Raw genomic sequence first — 27119 nt, forward strand, 5'->3', positions numbered from 1 at the left:
AGAACCCCAAAAGAGCTAAGTGGTCTTACTGAAATTACAGACAGACTTCAGAGTTCAGAAAAGTCAGTGTGATTAGAATTTGTGAGGCAAAATACTAGAGGAAGGAAATACACAGAAAGAGAAAAAGTGCTCCAAAGACCTGTAGAAGGGTTCTTTCAAGTCTTTAGTAGAAGATCAACCTGCGTGAGGTGCACCAAGAATATACTAAGGCCAGGAAAAAAACTAAACACTAGAAAGGAGTAAGTGGAACTAAGCCTTACACAAGCCCAGGTATAGTTTGTATTCTGACCAGCCATTGCAGAAAGCTTTCCTGATAGATACAGTATCAGGCAGAGTTTCTAAAATGGTAATGTCTCGTAGTGGAGTCAGACACACCCTAAACGAGGGTTTCTCAACCTTAGCACTGTTACCATTTGGGGCTCTAAAATTCTTTGTGTGTGTGTGTATATATTATGGACAACTTAGCAGCATCCCAGGCCTATATCTGCTAGATGTAGCCCCCTCCCACTCCCCACCCTTGACTATTCAAAATATCTCCAGATGATGTAGACAAATACTCCCTGGGGGGAAAATCACTCCAAGTTGAGAACCAACGCCCTAGACTAATGGCTCTTGTAGACTCATTCTAACAAAGCACAAACCTTGAAATGACCAATCTGATTCTAAGTAACTTCACTGCATCCCAGAACAAAGTCCAACAGAACTTAAAACCAAATCTAATAGCTAACAGCTAACAAAACTCTTCCCTCTTAACTTTTTACCTGGACTCTAACTAACTCCTTCCAGTTGAGGTAAAAAGTCTTGGACAGACTTAGCAGTGTGGAGGATAGTGACCCCAGCTTCACAGTCTGGCAAACTCTGGGTGGGTACAGGGACATTTTCCTTTTACTTTTTTGTCAGTCTGAAATTATGTCAAAATAAAATTTAAAAGAAAGAAGTACAAAAACCATGTTTTCATTTGACACAGCAAAAATAATTTTCTCTCTGCATGATCTCTTGAATTTCATTATTCTATTTATCTAAGTTTTTTTTCTTTTTTCTTTTTTTTTTTGAGACAGTCTTACTCTGTCACCCAGGCTGCAGTGCAGTGGTGTGATCTCAGCTCACTGCAATGTCCACCTCTCCCAGGTTCAAGCAATTCTCATGCCTCAGCCTTCCGAGCAGTTGGAATTACAGGCGCTGGCCACCACGCCTGGATAATTTTTTGTATTTTTAGTAGAGACAGTGTTTCACCATGTTGGCCAGGCTGGTCTTGAACTCCTTGCCTCTAGAGATCTACCCGCCTCAGCCTCCCAAAGTGCTGGGATTATAGGTATAAGTCACCACGCCCAGCTGAGTTATCTAAATTCTTAAGTTCTTGAAATAAGTAGAAACTCTTGAGAGTTTGTGAATACAGGTTAACCAGATGGCCTTCCCTGCCATTAAAGGAACTAATGTGCAGGAAACATGGATTAGCATGATTCAGTTTACCAAGAACTTCAAAATTTTTCCCAGCATAGCAAAAGTGAAACATTTGAAGGGATTTAAAAAATTCTGTTTTCCTTTTAAATAGCAGTACTGTAATGTATAAAGCAGTCCTTTCCTCAGTGAGTCATCTTACAACTTCTTTGCTTAGCTATCAGCGGAAATGCTCTTTTAATCCAATTGCCTTCAGAATTTGTTCTTAAAAATTAGAATCTACGATTCCTCAAAAATTTTAAAATAAGAATATATAGTCAAAACTAGATAATACACATTCTTGATTTAATGGAAATATTTATATGCAGTGAAACATAAAACCAATTATTGGTTGTACTGCTACATTTAAACAATTTTCTTAAGTAACTAAAATATAATTAAGAATCCCAAAAGTGTCCTAGACAACTATTTTAGAATCAAAAAGTACATGATCACAAGTACGTAAAACAATAATAAAATCAGTATTTATTTATCTGTACATCCATAAGAAAAGTTACTATTTTAATTTGCTAACAAGAATGCTTTTTAACAAGGGTGATCTGGTTTAAACAGCTATGATTTCCTATGTTTCCATTATTATTTTAAATATACATTGACTTTTTAAGGAAACAACAGAGCTGAACCAGTGAAGCACATTTCATGATAAGCACTAAAGAGAAAATATGAGATCACTAAACTCCCCAAATTACTTCATAAGGGAAACAGTTGAGGGATATTAAAAATCAATTTAAGTACATATTGGATTTGTGAAAGGCTTATGTAAACATAACTTGAATTTACTTAAAAAAAAAAAAAGAAATACAAAAACAAACATTCTATAATTCCCCCCAAGAGATTTATTCAAATACGAGTTTAAGTAATAGCTGCAGGGCCTGGGGTGAGAAAGCAGGGCATGGTAGTGCATGCACCTGCAGTACCAGCCCTTTGGGAGGCAGATCACTTGAGCCCAGGAGTTCGAGGCTGCAGTGAGCTGTGATTGCACTACCGCACTCTAGCCTGGGCAACAGAGTGAGACCCTGTCTTAAAAAAAAAAAAATTTTTTTTTTTTTAAGATGGAAAAGTTCGCAGAAAGAGGCACTAATCAATCATCGAATGTAATTTTTTTCCCTTGAAACACAGCAATATTAGATTGCTGTTCTTTTCGCCTTCTGCTTGCTTCCCACGAAGGATGAAGAGGCAGCTGCAACTGCTGTTTTGTATTTTCAAGTCTTCTTGGTAGCTTCTTATTAAACTGATTCTTGATCTGAGGCTCATTCTGTGGAAAATCTAGGAGGAGAAAGCAAAAATAATAACAACTAACTATATACCTAAAGAGCATATAGGAGACGTAAATTTCATCTTTTTCAAACCAATATTAAAAAAAGAAGTTTTGTTTTCTTAATGGAATATTTCACAATTTAAAACTGAAGTCCAACAGGGAATAGTTTGAAGCTGAAAATTTACATACGAGTAGTCAATTTTGATACACATGCTTTCTAACCCTTATAAGTAGATGTTTATTGAGTGCCTCTTAATTTATGCTGTGCTGCCTTATTTATAATAACATTAAGAAAGGAATCACCCTGTTGTACTAGCACAGAAGGCAAAAAAGAAGGGCATCTTGTATTTTCAAAGGAACATCATTAGCTTATGATATCTGTGTACATGAAGCAGATGTATCCAGAAAATTCACATCTTAGCTAAGACACTCCACTGGGTCTGACAATACTGATAGCGTTTACCTATTTTTAAAGGGCTATAAGTTGATTCCACTTCCGTCTGTTATTGAACCAAAAATGGTTATTACAAGGTACACTACTAAGTCTACTGAAGAATATAAGACAAAGTTCTTTTTTAGTTGTAACGTTAGTCTCCAGGGATGAAGGTGGCAACTTGTATTCTAGTCCATATAGTATCTTATCACTTTATATGATTTTGAATCAAGTCTTATTTGGGGAAGATATACTAGCATGAAAAGACAAGAATCAATGCACATTTTAGGTGCTTACAGAACTTAGAAGACGGAATCAGAAAGAAAAAGAGAGACAAGAAACTTAATGTAGACTTACTAATCAGTCCTATGACTATGTAATTTCTCCACGGCAAGTTAGAAATCATTGTCAAAACCCTTTTTTTTTTTTAAGATGGAGTCTTGCTCTGTTGCCCAAGCTGGAGTGCAGTGGCGCGATCTTGGCTCACTGCAACCTCCGCTTCCCAGGTTCAAGCAATTCTCCTGCCTCAGCCTCCTGAGTAGCTGGGATTACAGGCGTGTGCCACTACGCCTGGCTAATTTTTGTATTTTTAGTAGAGACATATTGGTCAGGCTGATCTCAAACTCCTGACCTCAGATGATCCACCCGCCTCAGCCTCCCGAAGTGCTGGGATTACAGGCGTGAGCCACCGTGCCCGGCCTGTCAGAAGTCTTTTAAAGACCTCTTTCAGAAAACAAATGCAATAATGTTATATAAACAAGTGCATACTTTGGGATAATATTTACAAAACATTATCTAGACAGAAATCAAAACAACCTTATCTTATACAAATCACATGTGCTCTAGAAATCTGTTATAATATTTAAAGAGTGGCTGTAGTGATGAAAAGTTTAAAAAGAACCTGTTTCATAAAAACTGAGATTTGAATAAGGCAGTATTTCTAAATGAATGTATTATTTTATATATTACATACAGTTGTATATGTAAATAAACTGGTAAATATTTTAAGCATACAAGCTAAGCACAAAAAACCCTTTATTTGGATATCCTCATTGTGAAAATGTAGGTATGTCTTATATTTACAGTTATCCTATGTCTGTGAATATATGGTATAAATGGGGCATACTGACACGTTTCTGCCAAATCCTGTATTATCTTCCTTTTAGGCATACAATCAGAATATTTTCCATTCCTGCCTGCTGCAGTTAGGTGGGGTCATATGGCTAATTGAGTGATGGCCAATAAAATGTGAGTAAAAGGCCTGGACGATAAAAACCTCACATTCCATCTTCCATTACTTCTCTATTGCTGATGAATGAAGAGAACTCCTAGGATCCACAGGAGGCAAGAGGCACAAGATAGAATAAAACTCCAAGGAGCAGACAGACTGATGGATGACAAATCACTGAGATTTGGTAGTTACTTGTTATAGCAGGTAGTCTACTATGAATAATACTAAAATTGGTACTCTGAAGTACCACTACAATAACAAAAATTTGGCATTGGCTTAGCAGTTCGGTGGTGGGTAGCAAGGAAACAGATAACTGACAATGAGAAGTAAGTAACCTATGTGCCAAAGAAATAGATAAAACTGTTGTCTGTGATAACTTGGCAAGCAGGCCACAAGCCTATGGAGTTTGCTGTACAAAGGTAACCAGTTGGAAAGAATAAAAAGATCAATGTATTACTGGCTGTCCTTGACAATGTACTACACAAAAGAGAACAGAAAGAATCTAGATATTTGGGAACTTAAGGTTTAGAAAAGCTTTTGACTCCCAAACAGTAACCTGCAAGTCTAAGAAAAGTTTTAAGCAATAAAAGGCCCACAGCAACTCAGCCCTAGAGCAGAGATAAGACTAAATGTATGGCTTTCCCATCCAAACCTGATTCTCAATGCAGTAGATGCTGAATGAGAGTGGGAATCAGGAAAAACAAAACAAAACACAAACAAACATAAATAAGACAAGTTTGAGAACTAGCTCTAAGAAAGAATTTTCAGTACAGTAACTAGCCCACAGATGGACTGAAGGAAACACAGGTCAGAAATCCACTGAGTTTTTGAGGAAGTGTATAGTGAAAGAAATCACAAGCCCGGGATGGAAAAAACCTCTGCGGAACTTTGTACAATCTTCATCACTTTATATTTGTACCAGTGACTTGGGGCAAACTCCAAAGAGATGTTAACTACCCACCTCAGATGTGGCCATGAAGCAAAGACCCTTCCTAGACAGGCACCATGAGAAACAATGGATAAGGAAGTTTCTCTCAGAGCCTTCATAATCTTTGCTCAGCAGAATTTCAGGCAGTAGACTTGTTGTGTGGCTTCCATTTTTCCCTTAAGCAATTAAGAGTTTTTATTTTCATTACTTGGTCCCTGTTCTGCTACTCGATACATGGTATATCATGGTATGAATTTCTTTTTAGTACAAAGGTCACCAAACTTTGAGGAATCTCATCCATGACATTTGATGGAAAGTACTGCGTGACCAGTGATTCTGAACTTTCAGCTAGATGCAGTGACTGGATGTGACTTTGGGTTGGCTTCCTTGGGAAGGAGGTAAATGTGCTCTGTGTAGGAGGACAAATGAAATAGGCATCTGGTGATAGAAAGTATGGTCACTGGCAGAAAAAGTTATGTGTTCACAAAATTCCACTTCCTCTTTTCTCCTAGATATATACTAAGACTGCGTTTTTTTAGCTCCTTTGTGGCTAGATGGGGTCATGTGACTGAATTCTGGCTAATGATATGTGAGCAAAACTGGTTCTGCTACTTTCAGGCCTGGCTCACAAAAGTCTGCAAAATTCTCCATATACTTAATTCCCTTCTATTGGCAAATGGAGAATATTTGGAACCTGGAGGAGGAAAACGCCAAAAGATGGAAGAAGCCTGATCCTTGAACTACTATGTGGAACACAGGCTCTCTGCTAACTCATCACAGTGGACTGTGATGTGAATGAGAAATGAATTTTTGCTATGTTAAGTTAGTGAAAGTCTAGGATTGTGTGAGAAGTCACTCTCCGCAAATATATTAAACTTAGATTTGTTATGAATTAATCTGAAAATATTGATTATACTCTTGCCTAAGAAAGTAATATACTTGTTATTCAATATTTAATGGCATGGCGTTAGTGTTCAGGATCACTAATAATTAAGATATAACTTACATAATTTACTTAAAAATGTGTTGATTTAATTTAAGTTAAATAGACATAATATTTCCTGATAAATTTTATCTATATTTCCCTCTGGCAGGACACAGAAAAAAAGAAAATCAACAACAAAAAATTATATTGATAATTATAAGATGCTCTGTTAATATTTCTGTGGGTACATAATTCATTCAGATTATACTAAGCAACAACGATTTTTCATTCTTTTACTTTGGTAAAACATAGCTTAATTGCATATGAAGGTTAGGCAACTGTGAATACATACCTAGTGATCTTGTTTTTGGAGCCTGTTCTTTGTAATTTCTAAAAGAAGAAAAACACCATTATGACTTTTTGAAGATAAATCCTCTGATCTTAAGAAAATAACATAACAAAATTGATGATAAAATGAATTCAAGGGCTACTATACTCCTTAGTCACACCAGCAAACAATAAGATAACTATGCAAGTCCCAGGTTGTGTATCTAACAAAGGTTTGTTAGAATCCAATGTTACTACAGACACATGAGGACCTACTTCCCTCACCACCTTTAAAGAGAATTTTGTTTGTAATGGAAAATGTCTTGTCTTGGTTACCTTGCCTTTACTCTTGGGGATTATCTAGATAAAGAATTTCTAAAGCCTTCTCACAGGAAGAATGACTCTCATACAACAAAAATTAAGATTTACATTTTGGCGGGACACAGTGGCTCACAAGGTCAGGAGTTCAACACTAGCCTGGCCAATATGGTGACACCCATCTCTACTTAAAAAAAAAAAAAAAAAGTAGCCAGGTGTGGCACCATGCTCCTATAATCCCAGCTACTCGGCAGGCTAAGGCAGGAGAATCACTTGAACCTGGGAGGCAGAGGTTACAGTTAGCCTAGCCAAGATTGCTCCACTGCACTCCAGCCTGGGTGACAGAGTGAGACTCCGTCTCAAAAAAAAAAATAAAAATAAAAATAAAAAGAAAGAAAAAAGATTTATATTTTGTGGTAAAGAGATAGTGGTATGCCATTTTCAGATGAGGAAAAAAATGTAGCTTTTTGAGGCAAGTTTGGAAAACAGAAGTAAATATTTTAATTATTTCAACACTCCACGTGTTTTTATATCTTTACCATACTTACTGTGACATTTTTGAAAAATTTTTACAACACATTTTTCTATTTCATTAAACTTGTAAATATATGCAAGAACAGTTTATAGCTGTTACTGAAGAAATCAGCTAAACATAACCTTTACTCTAAAATGTGAAGATATCCTTTATCAAATTGGAGTTACAAATAAAGTTAAACTTACTGGTTTATAACAGAACAACTATGAAAAGTGGTGAGCAACAGAGATGGAGATAGCAACATCACCACGTAAAAAGCAGTCTGGAGAAACTCAGTTTAAGGGCAAGCAGCCTTACATCCTGAAATGGTACTAGACAGTAAAATGACTGATGTTTAAAATAATGGTCCTGGGTCATCAAGAAAAAATACCATATTCTTTTCAGAAAGTTCTGTTTAAAAAGACACATGAAACATTTTCAAAAGTTTTTCATCCAAAACGATTTCAAAGTTTCAAAGCTTTGATAAATGAAGGAATAAAATTTAAATCAGCTGGCATATTATTTGGCTATAACATCTCATTTTCTGATGAAACTGGACAAATGTGGCATTGCCATATGTGTATCTGTACCTAATATCCCACTATAACCTTGGAGAGGGCCATGTCTAAAAAATGGATGGGTTGTACAAACTAGAATTATAGTTTCTTCCTGTATGGACACGTAGATATTTCTAGCTTTTTAAAAAAGAACTAATGATTATTTCAGAACAGAAAAAGAATCTTACCTTCTAGAGCTTTTAGATCCAGATAAAGAGTGGAAAAACACTGATTCTAACTTTCTGGCTTCTGTACTTGGCTTGGTTTTGTCATTTCTTGTATCCCCATGAGTTTCACCTGTATCTTCTTTAAGAAACACTTTTTCGAGTGGTTTTTGTTCCTTAACTGAAGAATGACAACTACTTTCCTTCCTTCTTGTCTGTCTGACTTTCCCAATGAAGAAGTCGTCACCACTATCACTATCTTCAGACATGGAAGACTGCTTGTAAAACCTTTCTTCTGTGCTATCATCAAAATACTCCTTCTCCTCTTCACATATTTCTTCTCCGCCATCACTGTTACTAGAGAGTGAGCTATCAGATTCTTTGTTTTTTTTAGTTTGACTTAGTGTTTTCAGCTTTGGGTCAGCAGGTGTCTTGTGGGACTCAAGGGAAACTACAGAATCCTTTCCTGAAGGCTTTGATGGAGAATTTGGAATAGTCACTGCTTTAGGTCCACGTTCCATCTTGGCTACTTTTTCCTTTGAATTATGTGTTGGTTTCTTCCCCAGTATTTTGGTTTCTTTGACTTTTTGCTCACTGATAACAGTTCCTTCATGCTGTAAATTACCTCCATTATCATTTGAACACAAAGTATTCTCAGAATGATTGTCCTCTGAAGCATTCTTTGATGACTCAACTTCAGCAACATTTTGTCTTGCTTCTTTAAAGGCTTGGACAGCAGCTGCAAGAGAAACAGTGCATGACTCATTTTAGCACTGAAACATATAAAACATGACTGTTTTAGAACAGTATTTTAAAAAATTACTTGAAAAGATTTAAGAGGGCAGTTGGAATTGATATTAAATACATATAATGGGTCTGAATTCACAAAGAAATCTTTTGACTTCTTAAAAACCAAACATATGATATGCTCAGATGTATTCTTTTTTTTTTTTTTTTTTTTTTTTTTTGAGACGGAGTCTTGCTCTGTCGCCCAGGCTGCTGGAGTGCAGTGGCCGGATCTCAGCTCACTGCAAGCTCCGCCTCCCGGGTTTATGCCATTCTCCTGCCTCAGCTTCCCGAGTAGCTGGGACTACAGGCGCCCGCCACCTCGCCCGGCTAGTTTTTTGTATTTTTTTAGTAGAGACGGGGTTTCACAGTGTTAGCCAGGATGGTCTCGATCTCCTGACCTCGTGATCCGCCCGTCTCGGCCTCCCAAAGTGCTGGGATTACAGGTTTGAGCCACCGCGCCCGGCCTCGATGTATTCATTTTAAATTGTGAAGATGAAAAGAAAATCTTTTCTTCATGTCTTGGGGTTATGAAGAACAGTAAAAACATCACATTATACAAATAAAAGGAAATGGCAACTTTAATTTATATAATAATAATGCATTGAGTATTATAAATTGTGCTTTCATATATAAAAATCAGTATCGTGTGACAAAAACATTTCATTTTATAAATACATTTTATAATAAACATATAAAAAATTATGTTCCTAAGTGGGAAAACCAAAAGTAATGAGTTATGTCAGTATTTTTAAAAAACTATTCAACTTTATCTTGTATATATTATATATAGGAAGATACATATTGCATATTATATGTTCATATATTAGAATTTATTAAACAATACAGATTTGGTTTTTCTTCAGAGATCACACTTTCTGTATTTTCAGACACTTTCCACATTGGTAAATATTTGAAAGAAACTTGCATTTATAATAGAACCTCAAGAGTTAAAATAAGTGAATCACCATTATCCAAAGTCTACAAAGGCATTAAGTACATGGCTTAAAAGTCATTTAATTCATACCTTTTAGCACATCTATCTTTTTCTTCAGAAGAGGATGTACTGCTAGTCTGGCAATTGCTCTTTCAGTTGCAGTAGAATCTGGCTGCAAATTTAAAAATATAATAAATGTATGGAAATAAAATAAAAATGACACCATTGAAAGTGAATAAAATAAAATCTATCATAGTCTTTAAAAATTAGAGTTGGAGAATAGAACTAGTTAATATTCTCCTTAGATAAGTTATCTGTATAATCAAGCCATGCTAAAGACAAAGATCATCCTGACAAAAATATTACTGCCTTTGAATAATTAAAATTGTCACTTAATCATTAATAAATATTCTTTGGATACTTAATGTTCCCAGAATTGTGATAAGCATCATGTGTAACATTAAAAAAACCAACTATCAATGAGCTTAAATGATCTAATTAAGAAGACTAAATTAATATCAAAGAATCAAATAACATATTAGTGCTAAACTGGGTGAGACTACTGTAATACTTGAAGTTCCATTTAACAGAGACCCAGAAATTATCTAATGTTCTATATTTCTATTTTAAATGTCTACTATCACTGACACATTCTCAGGGCCTAGAACAATAACCGGATCATAGAAAACACGTTATAAATATTTGATGATGACTGAATGGGGACATATACAATATTCAATACATTTATAAATTTGGAAAAATCACAACGCTGGCTAATGACTTGAGATGCCATATGAAGGCTGACAACATCTACATTTCGACCTCCAGCTCCCACTGAGCTCTAAGCTGATACATCAAACCACCTAACTTGACATCTATTTGACATCGGCAAAACAGAATTCTGTTTTTTCCTCACTAATCTGCTTCTCCTGTAGCTTTTCCATCCGATTGTATGTAATTTCCATTCTTCTGGTTGCTCAGGCCTAAAACTGTAAGGATTCTTTCCCAATATTTCTCTTTCCCTCAAAACTCACAAGACACTCTGTGGTTCCAAATGTAAAATACATCCAAAACCAGTCGCTTCTCATCATTTCTATTCTTACTACCTTTGACTAAATCACCAACACCTTCACCTGGACCAACATAATTCAACTTATACCTGGGCACTCTCCTTTGCAATTTGCTCTCTAAACAGTCAGTTTTCCACATAGCAGCCACGGCAGTTTTTAAAAATGTAATCAAATCATGCTATTTCCACATCTGTTCTTCTTTAAGCTTTCTTGCCTTCTGATGCTTAGGCCATACCATTGCAATCTCTTCTCTACCTGGAATACTCTACTCCCAAATATATACACGGCTGATCATCTCACTGTATTCAGGTCTCTGCTTAAATGTCATCTCAACTAGCACAACACTTCCCATCACTATTTACTTCACATCACTTACCACTGCATTGCAGTGTAGATGTTTTCATATCTATGAGGCAGAGACTTTGTTTGCCTCATTGCTAAAGATTCAATGCCTAGAATAGTGACTGGTAGGCACCCAATATATATTTAATAAAGCTAGTGAATACATTTTACTAGTATGTGAAAGTAAAACAACCAGTTTCAAATGTCTTTATCCTAAATTTACCCTTCATTGTGAATAGTCAAATATAAGGCGTTTCCAACCCAGAATCATAAATGTACGAATACCAAAATAAAAACAAGATGATAGCAGTATGCAAGCTATTCTGTTTGGAGGATTGATCTGAGTAATGTCACTCAAAGAATATTTAAATTACACCTGGTGCAAATCCTGTGCCAGGACCACCTGCTATTTAATTATCTTGTGTACTAGGTTGAATAGTGTCCCCTCAAAATTCACATCCACCAGGAAACTCAGAATGTGAACTTATTTGGAAACAAAGTCTTTGCAGATTAAATTATGATGAAATCACAGTGGTTCAGGGTGGTCCTAAGCCCAGTATGTCTGGTTTCCTTATAAAGAGAAGAATATTTAGATATAGGGGCACAGAGAGACACAGTAAAGACTACGTGAACACTAAGGCAAAGATTGGAGTTATCCTGGCATCAGCCACCAGTAACTAAAAGAAGCAGGAAGGTTTCCCCTCTGGAGCTTTCAGAGAAAGTGTGGCCTCACTGACACCTTAATTTCAAGCTTTCACCCTCATCAACTGTGAGAAAATAAATTTACCTTTTTTTGTTGTTGAGATGGAGTCTCACTCTGTTGCCCAGGCTGGAGGTGCAGTAGCATGATCTCGGCTCACTGCAACCTCCGCCTCCCAGGTTCAAGCTATTCTCCTGTCTCAGCCTCCCAAGTAGCTGGGATTACAGGCACCCACCAACACGCTCAGCTAATTTTTGTATTTTTAGTAGAGACGGGGTTTCACCACATTGGCCAGGCTGGTGTTGGACTCCTGACCTTGTGATCTGCCCCTGCCTCAGCCTCCCAAAGTGCTGGGATTACAGGCGTGAGCCACCACATCTGGCCAATTTACGTAGTTTTAAACCACTCAATTTGTGATACTTTCTTATGGCAGCCTTAGGAAACTGATACACCTCTATTCCGACTATTAGACACAGCTTCTGTTCAACCTTTTCCAAGAAATGTCGTCTACTTATGGACCATTCATTTAAGTACAGCACAAAGTGAACCCGTTTCTTCAACCTGCTGCTGAGTTTCCTGATACAGGAAAGACAGACAGAAGAGAATTTAGGAAGGAAGCCTATTGCTAGTATCCTGAGTCACTTAGTGACAAGCTGGGCTGCTGAAGGCATAGGTCAAACATGCTTGCTTGAGTATTAAAAGCTAGAATATAGAAACTCCAATGGAAAACATGATTTTCAGGCTAAGAAGACTGAAAACAATATACGAAAATAGTCACGTCAGTATATTGGGTCCTAGAAGATTTCAGATAATAAAACAAGTCACCAAATAATAAACTAAAAAGAAAAGATGTACAGATCACAATGGTTTCAGACTTTAATTCTCGAAGTCAAACTATAGAGCAGCTAATGCTTCTAAAATGATGAAGGAAAAGAATTTCCAACCTAGGGAAGAAGAAAAATACTTCCACACAGGCAAAGTTTTTTCAAAAAAATTTATATCCCTTGTACACTTCTGCCCAAGAAGCTACTGGCTCCCCTAAAATAAGGAAGGATACAAGTAATAAGAACGGCATAGGAGACAAGAAACAGAAGACCAGGCAAAAGGAATTTTCCAGTATGATGGTTTTGACAGGAGACTTAGGTTAGGGATACTTGGTGTGTTGAATATCTGGAGAGGACATGTCAATAGCAGATGGAGAGACTGGTGTTACACTAGAGATAAGACAGAAAACTAACAAAATAAACCTATCACAAATGGTAGAAAACAAATACTATGCAGAAAAAGAAAAGTAATAATAACTCAGTACATGACTCACAGTAACAACATAATCACTAAATGTTCATCTAATCTGATTCAAGTATATAAGGAGGATGGAGCGGATAAGGAGGGATATCAGGAGATAAGTATATGAGGAGGATGGAGGGGATATATGACTTAGAGCCTGAAAGAGAAAAGAGATCTAAATCCTTACCTACCACAACATAAAGTTAACAGCGAGTGCTTAAAATGAAAAAGCTAATACAGTACATACACATCTTGCTGTAGGGGTAAACTCTGTATGAACTAACTGCAATTGAAGCAGGAAAGGAATAACAGCGTACTGCCATTTTTATAAAAAAATTCTTGTAGAAGTATTCGATTTTCAAAACCAGGAACTGGCAAACTGGTCCATGGGGGCTGTTCCAGCCTGCTGCTGGAACTTCTTTTATTTAATAAAGTTTTAGGGGAACAAAGTCAATCACATTCATTTGTATACTGCCTATGTCTACACTCATGACACAATGGCAAAGCGAAGTAGTTGTGACAGAAGCTGTGTGTCTTACAAAGGCATTCATTTCAGGTTCTTTACAGAAAAAGTGTGATGCCTGCTCTAAATTACATGCAAATACAATCCTTGGTGGGGCAGAACTAAAAAATCAGGAAGAAAGAAAAAATTGTGTAGTATACTGCTGTTTCCAAATCCCTGCTTTGACAACTTGCTAAAATCTTTGCTGAACTGGGTATTTCTTTCCAGAGTTAGCTATACCTTCCCATCTTAGTTATAACAAGTTTTAGAAGAGCAGTGGTGTAATACGTGCATATCTAGTGTTGACTCTGGGGGTATATGCTATTTTGTTAAGAATCATTTTATCATTAATTTTATTTAGCAAAGCTGTTTCTCTGCCCTGGACGATATCCCAGACTAACTCTGATTTAGTAATCTGATTTCAGTGAATTTCATTTTTTTCTGAAAGACTCTAGAAAAAGATTTACAATTATATAATTATGTACAAATCTCATGAATGAAGATTTTTTTAGATTTTTTTTTTTCTAATGTCTTCTTCTATAACTGTGTTTTTATGTTGCAATCTTTGTGGAGCACTTATTTGTGGAAGAATATCAAGTTAATAAAAAATGAGACTGATTCGAAAAGGGCCACAGTGTTGCATAATCCCAGGAGAGTCACTCCCATTGTAGTTGTCAAATTGGAGCTCTGCAGCCATATATAACAGCAGTTAGCCAAAGGAGAACATAAAAGTCTGGGTCTACAGGGCATGTAGGGATATAAAATGAGTAGTTATGTAGAATTATGTATACTACAGCTTTAGGTTCTGTAATTATATGCAATTTGTGTTTTTGAAGAATAACAGTTAATGCTATCAGCTGATAAAATGTTATAAATATATAAATGTTGCTATAAAACTCTAGGATATGTTTTTTGTTTTAATTGACAATAATTTTATATACTTATGGGGTACAAAGTAATACTGACATATATACTTATGGGGTACAAAGTGATACTGACATTGTAGAATGATCAAATCAGATTAATTAGTATATCTATCACTTTAAACATTTATAATTTCTTTGTGATGAGAACATTTAAAATCCTCTCTTTTGGCTCTTTTGAAATATATTCTTAAGTGTAGTCACCTTGCTGTGCTACAGAGCAGCAGAACTTGGTTCTTCTTTCTAACTGTAACCTTCTACATGTTGACCAATTCTCCCTTTTCCAGTTTGTACGACTCCTGCCCCCAGCCTCTGGTAACGACCATTCTACTCTCTATTTCCATGAGTTTGACATTTTTAGATTCCACATACAAGTGAGCTCTACCAAATTTCACTTCCATTAGCAATATATTAAAGTATGTTTTTCTATGTGGTTTTCCCATGCAGAATGTCAGCAGACTTTTTGTTCTCTGTAATCTAAAAACTCTGTAATGTAAACTAAAAACAGTAAGTCATTATAACGTTATTTTTTATTCATTATGTTAGTAGACCACTAGTATGTACTTTTCTATAAACATCTGTTCATAAATCTTGCTTTGTTCTTTTTCTGCTGGTTTGTTCATCATAAGTAATCTTCACAGATTTAGAAAATTAGCTGTGTCCTTTCACACGTATTTGCAATGTTAGTATTTTTTAAAATCTTTTTTTGGAAAATTTCCTGGGTGAGAAATTTAAAATTTTCATGAGTCAAACTTTCATGACTTCTGAGTTTTAGATTATGAAAATAACCTCTACACCAAATATATTTTTCTATTAATAAGTACTTTGTTGATAAGGGTAGTTATTTTTAAGGAAAATATAAAACATATTCTAATGCTTTATGCTTCAGCTAATATTTGATGAGAATGTGGCTTATTCATGAAAAGGATGGCATGTGGGCATTTGATTTCCTATAATCGCACCATACCAGAGAATACATTTTTTGCTTCTGGGAAAGTTCTGAATAACCATAAATACAAAATCCAGTTTATACTATGTGGAAGTATCCATGTCTTCAACAATGGCTAAGAGAAACACTGCTTCGCAGGTAGAAATACCATTCTGTTTAAGAACAATGGGTTGAAAATAAACGGTTTCTCAAGTTCTTGTTTATTTTATTGAGAATTTTTTAACAAAAATGTCTGTGAAATATGTGTTGTACCTACTCTCTACCATAATTTTATGGTGTATATACATTTCAAAATGTACTCAGTGTTTCTAATTTTTATAAATGAAATTCTGATAAAGTTGCCTATCCAATACCATGGCCAAACATCTTAGAGAATGAACTACTTGTTATATTGAAATATGTAAAATGTTAGAGTTAATAATACTTCACAAAACATATTTAAAAATTATAATACAGACATAGTGAGTGCATGACACAGTGAAGTTTTGAGGCAAAAAAAATCTGAACACTGGGAGGATGAGCTTTGTCATTTTTATTGAATGCCATAACAACTTTGAAGAGGGACTAAAATGCAATATCAGGACGTTTGATCTGGAAGAGCTCTTTATTACAGAAATGAGAAGCAACAAGAGTCAGAGGTGGTAAGTAACCTAAGGTCACAAAGCTAGGGAGAAGGCAACACTAGTTGAAATGCAGAAACTCCTAGAAACCTCTAACTTTTGCTAAACAAGAATCTTTGCAGAGTGTGAGTTCACAACTTATAATGAGGATATTACCAATCACTTCCCAGAAGTGTATCTGAATTGTCAGTCTCAAAGAAAAAGGCACAAGTTATGCTCAAGTACTAATTAGAATACTGTTATTGTAACACTATCAGAAATCATAATAATTAGAATTGAGGCTTTCATTGAATTAAAAATTATTTAATCAAGGCATTCCTAAACATCAGAGTGTGTTGTAGGAGAGACATATATCTCCTTAGTATATATCTGGTCCTTCAATATTCCTTATATTTAGCTGCCAGCTATTTTTAACTAATTTGTATTTTGTCTTGATGACATGTAATTTGCAAATCTCAGTTGCTTGCAATTATGGGAGTAGAAAAAATATTCTAATGTGCAAAAATGTGAAAAAACTGCAAATGAAAATCTTAATAACATACACATTTAGTTATATGTTTTATAAATACTAAGTTTTCCATTCTTAAAAGACTAATAAAATTACACATGTACTTAAAAATGTTGGTTTTAAAGAAAGTCTTTGACATACCAATTTAGTAAATTATGGCAATTATTTAAGTATTTTTATTCTTCCTAAGAGAAAGTCAAATTTAATATTTTTAGCTTTTCATTTTAAATCTTTAATTTTATTCTTAAGAATTTTATTCTTAGAAAATCCCACATTTAACTTTTAAAATTCAAATTTCAACAAGATCTAAAGGAGAAATGGACCAAAGATTTTATCAATCAATGAGACTAACCTTCTAGGCTTTGATTTCAAGATTACCTACCCAATTAGGAACAAGCTAGAACTCAAAATCTGTTTTCGGAATTCAGTCTAGTATTCTCAACAAATTTTCTTCTCAACTCTGAGATAACTTTCACATTTCGTGACCCAACTCCAGATGTTTTTTACACTATAAATTGCGTAAAGCTCCCTTCGTGTGTTTTTGAAAAGAAATGAAATATAAGCATTAAAACAAAAAGCTGATGAAGCAGATGGGCTCAGGTTTATTACTTTGGCAGTGTTTTGGATCTCTGTTGCACTGAGATAATATATGCATCTTGCTTATTGCACTGGGATAATATTTGCATCTTGCTTATTACACTGGGATAATATTTGCATCTTGCTTATTGCACTGGGTTAAGTGCAGAAACTCACAAGAACGAGTAGAACAGACTCTTTCCCTCCTCATTTCTCTCTTGCCCATCTTCCTTCCTCACTTAACTTCTTCCCTCTTTATATTTACTGAACTCTTACTATTATGTGAAGACACTACCTTACACATGAGGACACAGAGATCATCTTTTGAAGCTCACAACGTTGTTCTAATTTAAAAGGCTAAGACAAATGCACAAATAAATAATACAAAGCAGAATGTGACAGGCTTCATAGATGAGATAGAAAACGGAGATTTATAGAGGGAATAGAAATGCATTGATATATCTTAAATAAATTTATTTTGAAGCTTAAAAGGCTACTAAGTAATCTCAATGAAAAAACAGTTTTTACACCTGCATGAAAAAGTCTTCCCAATATCGGGAGGTATGAAGGAAACCACAGCTTTCCTTATCTAAAGCTGACATAATGTTTGCCATGGAAAATTCTCCGGAAACTGTGGTTTTCAGAAACATACCCCCAGTTTCTTCCATTTCAAATAAATTAAATAAAAAAGGGAAAACACCTTACCTTTTAATGGAAATTTTTTATTTGGGTATATGGGTATTTATTGTAAACAGAAAAGCATTTGGATGTATCTCAGAATGTAAACAATCCCAAAATGAAAAAGATCCCTTCTTTGAAATACTACCTAAAATAAACTGACTATAAATAAACTGGTCGAGGTAGAATGCTAGTAGCAGTACTTTGAATATCAGATGGACTTAATTTCAATTATAGATTTTTATCTGATGATGTAAACCCACATATTAATATTTGCATTTATCAAAAACATTTAGAAAAATAATAGCAAACAGTCCATTTGGCTGGATCACGAGTAATGTGGCTAACTAAACATGGATATTTAGGTGGTGATGAAAAAAATACTCTCCAATATTCTGTCTACTGTATGTTCCTGTGTTTGAGGACATTTAATAAAAACACTGAAAACTGGTCATATATAAATCGATTTTTTGTGAAAATTAAAGTTTTATGGGAATTTAATTTGATACATACACATACATACAGACAAAATGTTATATATGAACATTACTGTGAGGGAAGGAACATAAGCGTAAGTGATAAAGCCAGTCATTTAATCATTCAAGCTAATCATTTATTAATCAACTGGAGGAAGTAATAGCTTTGTAGTAGGGTATCCGCAGCTATTATTTCTTTTCTGCATGAAAAGGGAGAGGACATAATCACTGTTCTACTTCTCCTAAGCCACTGGGTCTGCTTTCTAAGTGATAGTGATGTTTATCTTCAGTTAAAACTTACATTAAATACCAATTACACCCTTCCTTGGTTCCTATTTCCAGGAGTGGATCAATTTCTAAAGGTATTTGGTCCCAAAGCACCATACGTATATGTCCTGTACTCAACTAAGGAAGAACGAACACATAAAAATAGGACAAAACAACAAGAACAAAAAGGAAAACTATGCAGAACTCCACGTAATTATAACAAATTCTAGGCAAGCAGAGGCCAAAAATGAACCTCTCTCTAATTTGCCCTTTTAACACTGGAAAGCCATAGGGAGTTAATAATATGACAGAAGGAAAAGGGGTGAAAGAGAAAATATTATTATAATGGAAGAGATTAATTAAAATGAGGAAATTGTATCCCTCAAAAGACACTATTAACAAAGTAAAAGGAAGCCAAATAATAAAGGCAGCTATTTCCAACCTGACAAAGAGTTCACTCCAAAATATCTAAAGAACTCGTATAAATCATTAAGAAAACAAACCAATTAAATATTAAAAAAAAAGATAAAACCAGGCACTATACAAAAGTGGATATGCATATGACCGAACAAAATGATGACATGTCAATGGAAAAATGCAAATTAAATTTAGGTATTATACATGCACTAGGATGTCTAAAATGAAAAAGACTAGCAATACAATTTTAACTAGAACTCTCCTATACTGAAGGTGGGAGTACACATTAGTACATTTACTTTGGAAAACCAGCGTATCTCCTAAATTGAACATACGTGTGATACTGTTATAGAATAAGAAATATATATTTGGTGTTTATCTTGGTTCCTGGCCAGAGCTCCCAAAACTCATGTCATTTCATAAGCAATAAGAAAATAAAGGTGAAAGGAGCATATTTTGTTATAATATTTTATTTTTGGTTCCAGTTTCTGAAATATGCCATGTTCCATAACTAAGTAACTCCACTTCCAGGTATATGCCCCAAAAGAAATGTGTAACAATGTTCATAGGGATGGATGTCAGCAAGATGGCAGAACAGGACTTTCTAGGGCTCATACCTGCACAGAAACATCAATTTGAATGACTATCTACAAAAAAAAATACCTTTATAAGAGCTAACGAAAATAGATGAGAGATTACAGCACCTAGATATAGCACAGAAATAAGAAAAGAAGAAAAACAACAACAACAACAAAAACACATTAGAAAGAGTAGGAAGAACAATTTTACACTACTCAAATCACCCCTTCCCCAACCCCAGGCAGCAAACCATGGTGAGAAGTACTTTCCATGTGGTGATGGGAGGGAGAGGTGAGCACTATACTTTGCCTGGGAACCCAAAACACAACCTACTCCAGTAAAACCAGCACCAGGAAGGCCGTCACCGGCCCACACTCCACGCTGGTAAACAAGGACTGAGACTCCAGGCTGACCCCAGTGCTAGGTTGAATGCCGCAGTCCCAGGCTCCAGGCCTACACAGCAAATTGTGTCTCTCGGTGGTCCCAAGACAGGCCAATATCAGCGGCCCCAGGTTCAGAACTGCCCTCAGCAGAGGATGATCCCCATAGCCCTAGGCTTTGGGCCAGCCCTAGGTTTCAGGGCAGCCCAGTATCAGGCCAGCACTTGTGGTCTCGGCATTTAGGTCAACCTCTGTCAGACCTGTCAGATCCCAGGCTGCAGGCTGGTACATTCAGACAAAGCCTCCACACCTGCCTTGGCACCAGGCAGGATCCTACAAACCCCAGGGTCCAGGTCTGCCTCAGTTGCTTCAGGATATATACTGACCTTAGTACCGAGGTGGTTCTTATAACTCCAGGCTTCAAGCCCACCCAAGCCCCAGGCCAGGCCCTGTGACCGAGGATACAGACGTATGCAGCACTAAGTCTGCCCCTGTGGCCCTAGGTTTCAGACCTGCCCCATGACCAGGTTGGCACCCTTGGACCCAAACACCAGGCAGGCACGTGCAGACAGAGGCTCCAGACCTGCCCAGTGCCAAGCTGAGTCCCAAGGCCCCACTCTACAGGTTGGCCTCTGATGCCCCATTCTCCAGCAGACCCAGGGTCCAGGTCTGTCCCAGAAGACTCCCACTGGACCAGCTAACACAGACCCAGGGTGCAGGACCACGCCTGTCTACGCAGGTCCCAGGCCTGCCCCTGAGGCTGTAGGATACAGGCCAGCTTTTGTCTACCTAGACTCTAAACCAGCACTTGCACACCAGCTTCTAGGCTGGCACCAACAGACAGAGGATCCAGGCTGGTCCCCATGGCTCAGGATCCAGACCAGCCCCAGTGGTTCCAGGCACCATGCCAGCACCAGCAATATTAAGTTTAGACTAGCACTGTGGACCTATGCTCCATGCTGGCCTTGATACCCAGCCAGTCCCCATGGTTCCGGGCTCTAGAGGATCCAGAGTCCAGGCCTACTCCAGTAGACCCAGGGTCCAGGTCCACCTCAGCATTCACAGTTCCAGGCTGAATGCCAAGGACTGAGGCCCCAAGACCACCCGTGTAGACTGTGTCTCCAGCCCAGCCCTTATTGATCCAGTCTTCAGGCCCTATCACATGAACCCAGATGCCAAGCCAGCCCATATGGTGACCTGGTCACCAGGCTGGCTTGCCCAACGATTCCAGCAGCAAACCTGCCCTCAAATCACACCAGACACCCTGCCCAAAATCTCTGGATGTGCTGACTGGAGAAGGGTTCTCCCAGACAAAGCAAGTATGCAAACACTAGAATAAGTCCCTACTTCTAGTAAATATGTAAAAATCAACATAAGGCAACAAGAGACAGAAAGAACCTAAGAGATACAAAACTACAAAAATAACAGAATAATATCCTAGTAGCTGACCCCAAATAAATGAAGATCTAGAACAGAATGACAAATAATTCAAATTATTATTTTCAGAAAGCTTACAGAACTTCAAAATATATACAGAAACAAATTAATAATATAAAGAAAGCAATAAAATACCAAAATGAGAAAATTAACAGAATGACTAAAATTACATATTTGAAAAATTTAAATTCTGGAGATGAAAAATACACTGAAATAAAAATTTAATGGAGAACATCAACAGCAGAACTGATCAAACAGAAGAATCTGTGAACCTGAAGATAGGTTATGTGAAAATATATAGTCAGAGGAGAACTTAGAAAAAACGAATGAAAATGAATGAATTAAATTTATGAGATTTATGGGACAGCATCAAAAGAACAAATGTTTGAATTACAGGAGTTTGTGAAGGGGAAGAGAAAAACAAAGGCGTAGAATGCTTACATAACGAAATAGTATCAGAAAAAATTTCAAATGTGAGGAAAGACATAAATATCCAGGTACACGAAGGTCAAAGGTCTCCAATCAGATTCAATCCAAAGAAGACTACACTCAGGCACATAATCAAACTGTCAAAAATCAAGGACAAAGAAAGCCTCTTGAAAGTAGCAAGAGAAAAGAAGCAAATAACACATAAGAGAGTTCGAATAAGACTAGCAGCAAACTTCTCAGTAAAGGCCAACCTGATAAGCCAGGAGAGAGTGGGATGATTTATTCAAAGTGTTGATGGAAAAAAAAAAAAAATACTGCCAATGAAGAATACTGTACTTGGCAAAGTTGTCTTTCAGAAAAGAAGAGAAATAAAAACTTTCCCAGACAAAAGCTGAGAGAGCTCATTACCACCAGATCTGTCTTACAAGAAGAATTGATAAAGGGAGTTTTTTGAGTTGAAAGAAAAGAATACTACTTTTAACACTAAAATATATGATAAAACTCACTGCTAAAATAAGTACACAGTCAAATTTAGAATCTACTAATACTCTAAATGGGGGTGTGCAAATCACTTGTATCTTTAATACAAAGATGAGAGGACAAAACTATTAAAATATTGTTAGCTACAACAGTTTGTTAAAGAATACACATGTAAATTATAACACCAAAATGCAGGGGAAGGAGGAATAAAAGTATAGAGTTTTTAAACACGATCAAAGTAGCCACTAGTGAAAATCATTTAATGAGAAACACAGCAAGAGAGAAAGAAAGGAACAAAGGAGCTACAAAACAGCCAGAAAACAATTAGCAAAATGGCAGTAGTAAATCCATATGCAGAAATAATTACTTTGAATGTCAACAGATTAAATTCTCCAATCATAACACATAGTGGCTGAATGAATTTAAAAAACAAAAAACAAACAAACAAAAAATAAGACCCAACCATATGCTGCCTATAACAGACTTATTTTATCTGTAAGGACACATAGACTAAAAGTGAAGAAATGAAGCAAGGATATTCCATGCAAAAAGTAGGAGTAACTATACTTAGTTAAAAAAGACAAAATCAAAAACTGTATGATGAGACAAGGGTCATTACATAAACAAAGGGGTCAATTCATCAGACAGATATAACAATTGTAAATATATAAGCACCCCGTATCAGGACCCAAATATATAAAGCAAATATTAACAGAGCTGAAGGGAGAGACAGATTGTAATACAATAATAACAGAGGATTTTAATACTCCACTTCAGCAATGCACAGGTCATCGAGGCAGAAAATCAATAAGGAAACATCAAGTTAATAGTATACCTTAGACTGTATAGACCTAATAGACATCTACAGAACATTTCATCCAACAGCAACAGAAAACTTCTTCTCAAGAACACAAGGAACATTCTCCCAAACAGATGATATGCTGGGCCACAAAATTAGGCCCAACACATTTAAGAAAACAGAAAACATATCAGGTATCTTTTCGGACCACAATGATATAAAACTAAAAATCAGTAACAGAAGGAATTTTTGAAAAATTCACTCGTACATGAAAATTAAACAACATGTTCCTGTACAACTAATGAGTCAAAGAAGAAATTGAAGGGAAAATTAAAAAGTATCTTGAGACAAATGAAAATGCAAACACAACATACCAAAACTTCGGGACACAACAAAAACAGTTCTAAGAGAGAAGTTCATAACAATAAGTGCCTACATCAAAAAATATCTCAAATAAATCACTTAAAGTTACACCTCAAAGAATTAGAAAAATAAGAACAAACTAAACCCAAAGTGAGCAGAAGAAAATAAATAATAAAGATTAGAGCAGAAACAGATGAAAGAGACATGAGAAAAACAAGAGAGATCAACAAAACCAAGAGTTGGTTTTTTGAAGATATAAAACTACAAACCTATATAGCTAGACTAAAAAAATGAGAAGACTCAAATAAATAAAATGAGAAATGAAAGAGGAAATATTACAACTGATAATCACAGAAACACCAATGATACTGACCAAAAGAACAGAATAGAGACACCAGAAATAAATCCACGCATTTACGGCCAACTGATTTTCGTCCAAGCTTCCAAGAACACACAATAAGGAAAAGACAGTCTCTTCAATAAACAGTATTGGGACAACTGGATATCCACCATGAAAAAAAAAAAAAAATTAGACCACTATGTCACACCATACACAAACCTCAACTCAAAATGGATTAAAGGCTAAAACGTAAGGCTGGAAATTGTAAAACTGCTAGATGAAAACATAAGATATATGCAACTATATATCTGGTAAGAGTCTAATATCCATAATATTAAAGGAACCCAAGAAACTCACTAGCAAATTAGCCGGGAATGGTGGCGCATGACTGTAGTCCCAGCTACACTTGCTACATCAGCACTAGAACACCAGCCTCTAGGCTGGCACCTCCCACCTTGGGAGGCTGAGGTGGGAGGATCGCTTGAATTCGGGAGTAGAGGTGGCAGTGAGCTGTGATCCTGCCACTGCACTCCAGTGTGGGTGACACAGCGAGACCCTGTCTCAAATAAAACATAAAAATAAAAACAAACAAACAAAAAGAAACTCACTAGCAAGTAAATAACCCAATTAAAAATGGGCAAAGGACCTAAACAAACATTTCCCAAAAGGACACATTCAAATGGCCAACAGATACATAAAAAATGTTCATATCACTAATCATTAAGGAAATGCAAATTAAAAGCATAATGAGATATCACCTCTAACCCACAAGAATGGCTATTACAAAAAAGCCTGAAGATAACAAGTGATGGAGAGAGGATGTGGAGAAAAGGGAACCCTTGTACGTTGTTGGATGGCAATGTAAATTAATACCACCATTATGAGGAACAGTATGGAGGTTCTAAAACAAAATAAAAAATAGAGCTACCATAAGATTCAGCAATCCCATTACTGGGTATGGGTATACATCCAAAGGAAAGGAAATCAGTATGCTAAAGGCATATATGGCAAAAAAATTATATATTTTGACATCTCAACAAAATTAAAAACAAATATATTGTGCCATATTTTGATTTAATTAGCACTATTCTGCTCAACATGTCATTACTTTGTCTCAGTAAGACCTGAGCACAAATTTAAAACCATTTTAGGGCTAACATTTTTCTTATCTCTCTCTCTCTCTCTCTCTTTTTTTTTTTCTGAGACACAGTCTCACTCTTTTACCCATGCTAGAGTGCAGTGGCACGACCACAGCTCACTACAGCCTCGACCTCCCAGGCTCACGTGATTCTCCCAATGTAGCCTCCTCAGTAGTTAAGACTACAGCTGTGTGTCACCATGCCCAGCTTATTTTTTGGATTTTTTTTGGAGGGATGGGGTTTCACCAAGTTGCCCAGGCTAGTCTTGAACTCCTGGGCTTAAGTGATCCACCTGTCTTGGCCTCCTTTGGGAGCAAAGCACTGGGACTACAGGCTGAGCCGCCCTGCTAAGCCTTTCTTCTCTTTATGAATGAATTACATGGAATAAAAATACTTACTGCAAAATTGCACTTGTAACTTTTGTGTTGCTTTTCTGACAAGGACAGCTTTTCTTGCCATAAAATGCCTTAAACTTTAAAATGACTAATATCAATTAATTATAGAGAAATGATGCTACATAAATGCAGCATCAGTGCTTTTTTTCTTAAGGCTGGGAAAAAACCTTAACATCATCCAGTTCAAGTAACTTTTTAATCTTTGGATTTTCCCTGAAAAATATTCTCAACACTTTGAGACTCTAATATTCAACAATTTCTCACATCTCTATGAGTACTATTAATAATTACTGCCATGAACTATTAATGATGCCAGTGGATTGATGATTCTTCCTTAGGTATGATGGAGAGGAAGAAAAGTAAAAACTACGCAGTATCTGTTCCAAATATCCTTTCACAATACATAATGGTAAATCTAAATCTAATCAGGACCTCAAATAAAAGTCATTGGTAAGAATTTAGTTTCTGAAGTTGTACTATATTTAAAAATTCAAAGAGTAAGCCCATTACATGGATTCCACAGCAATCCTGAAGAAAAGTAAACATAGGAAAATCCAGTATTTGTCATAATTAATGATGAAACATCAGATTATACAGAAGAACGAATTAAATGAAATCCAAGATCAAAAGCTTGTTATGTTAATGAAACCTTCAGAAGACATGGATTTACATTCTTGTTCAGTTAACTTGCTGATTGTACTAATCTGGACAAACTAATCTCCATGAGCTCTAGTTTCTACTTTATACAATGGGGTTGTAATTGTCTCCTGATCAAAACTCCTCCACTAGAGTTGCAAATATTAAAAATTAAATGTGATTGTATCTAACATACTTTAGTGAAAACTATAGCACTGAATATATGTTGTATTTAATAAATAATTCAAATTTAAAGACAAATCAATATGTAATATAAGAATGAGTATTTTCAAATCTTTTTCTTACACACATCTTATAGTTAGTTACAAGTATAAACTCTCCTGTAGAAATAAAGTCTGTGGTTAAGATTATCTCTTATCTTTTCTTGTAGTGTCCTTAGCAATGTTTTTAAGATACAAAAGGATGACTTGGCTTCTTAACTGCCAGCCCCAATCCCCACAGCAGCTGTTTTCATGTATTTAATATACAACACTTAGTGTGGGGTAAAATTTTTAACAAAAGGTTCTGAGAGAAATAAAAGTTTTGAAATCATGGCCCTATATCATCTAGCATGCTGATTTGCACATAAACATCTACTGAATGAGTATTTAGATACCAACCTGTTACAGCAAAATTTCCAACAGTTTGAGAGATCTTAACATTACACAAACTTTTATTCATTTTACTCAAGTAGGTATGATTAGAAACTTTTACATAATTATCATAGTATATTATAAAGTATGCTCTGATTTATTACATTTGAATTATCCCATCACTTTTTGAGAATAGTGATTCTCAAAAGAAAAACTTTATGGAGGTTTAGAAATAAGAGAAAAACTTAAGAGCTTGGAGGAGGGACCTTTAATGGTGATCACACTAAAGTATTTTATTGATGAAAAACATGACATCCAGAGTCAGTGTATGTCAATTTTTTCTATTCAAGTTCCCTGAAGGCAGAAAGAATGATAATGTATCCTCTGGGAACATACAG

At 35.9% G+C, this 27119-nt stretch overlaps 1 protein-coding gene across 5 annotated transcripts in view; it reads right to left on the reverse strand.

Moving 5' to 3' along the window:
- Positions 1–1040: 1040 nt before the first annotated feature.
- The window catches only part of SRFBP1 (serum response factor binding protein 1), a 62424-nt gene continuing 36345 nt past the window's right edge, over positions 1041–27119 (reverse strand). For 4 of the 5 annotated variants that reach the window (XM_033181453.1, XM_033181450.1, XM_033181451.1 and 1 more), the window contains 5 exons: positions 9927–10008; positions 8138–8852; positions 6586–6623; positions 5342–5484; positions 1727–2724 (listed from right to left, as the gene is read on the reverse strand). In XM_033181453.1, the coding sequence (XP_033037344.1) occupies positions 2536–2724; positions 5342–5484; positions 6586–6623; positions 8138–8852; positions 9927–10008 (1167 nt within the window). In that variant the 3' untranslated portion in view covers positions 1727–2535. Of the gene's footprint in view, positions 2725–5341; positions 5485–6585; positions 6624–8137; positions 8853–9926; positions 10009–27119 lie in introns of all 5 variants that reach the window. The other variant, XM_033181452.1, reaches the window with a different exon arrangement.

This window comes from Trachypithecus francoisi, unplaced genomic scaffold (genome assembly GCF_009764315.1).
Source record: "Trachypithecus francoisi isolate TF-2019V2 unplaced genomic scaffold, Tfra_2.0 Lachesis_group2, whole genome shotgun sequence".
Taxonomy (NCBI): Eukaryota; Metazoa; Chordata; class Mammalia; order Primates; family Cercopithecidae; genus Trachypithecus; species Trachypithecus francoisi.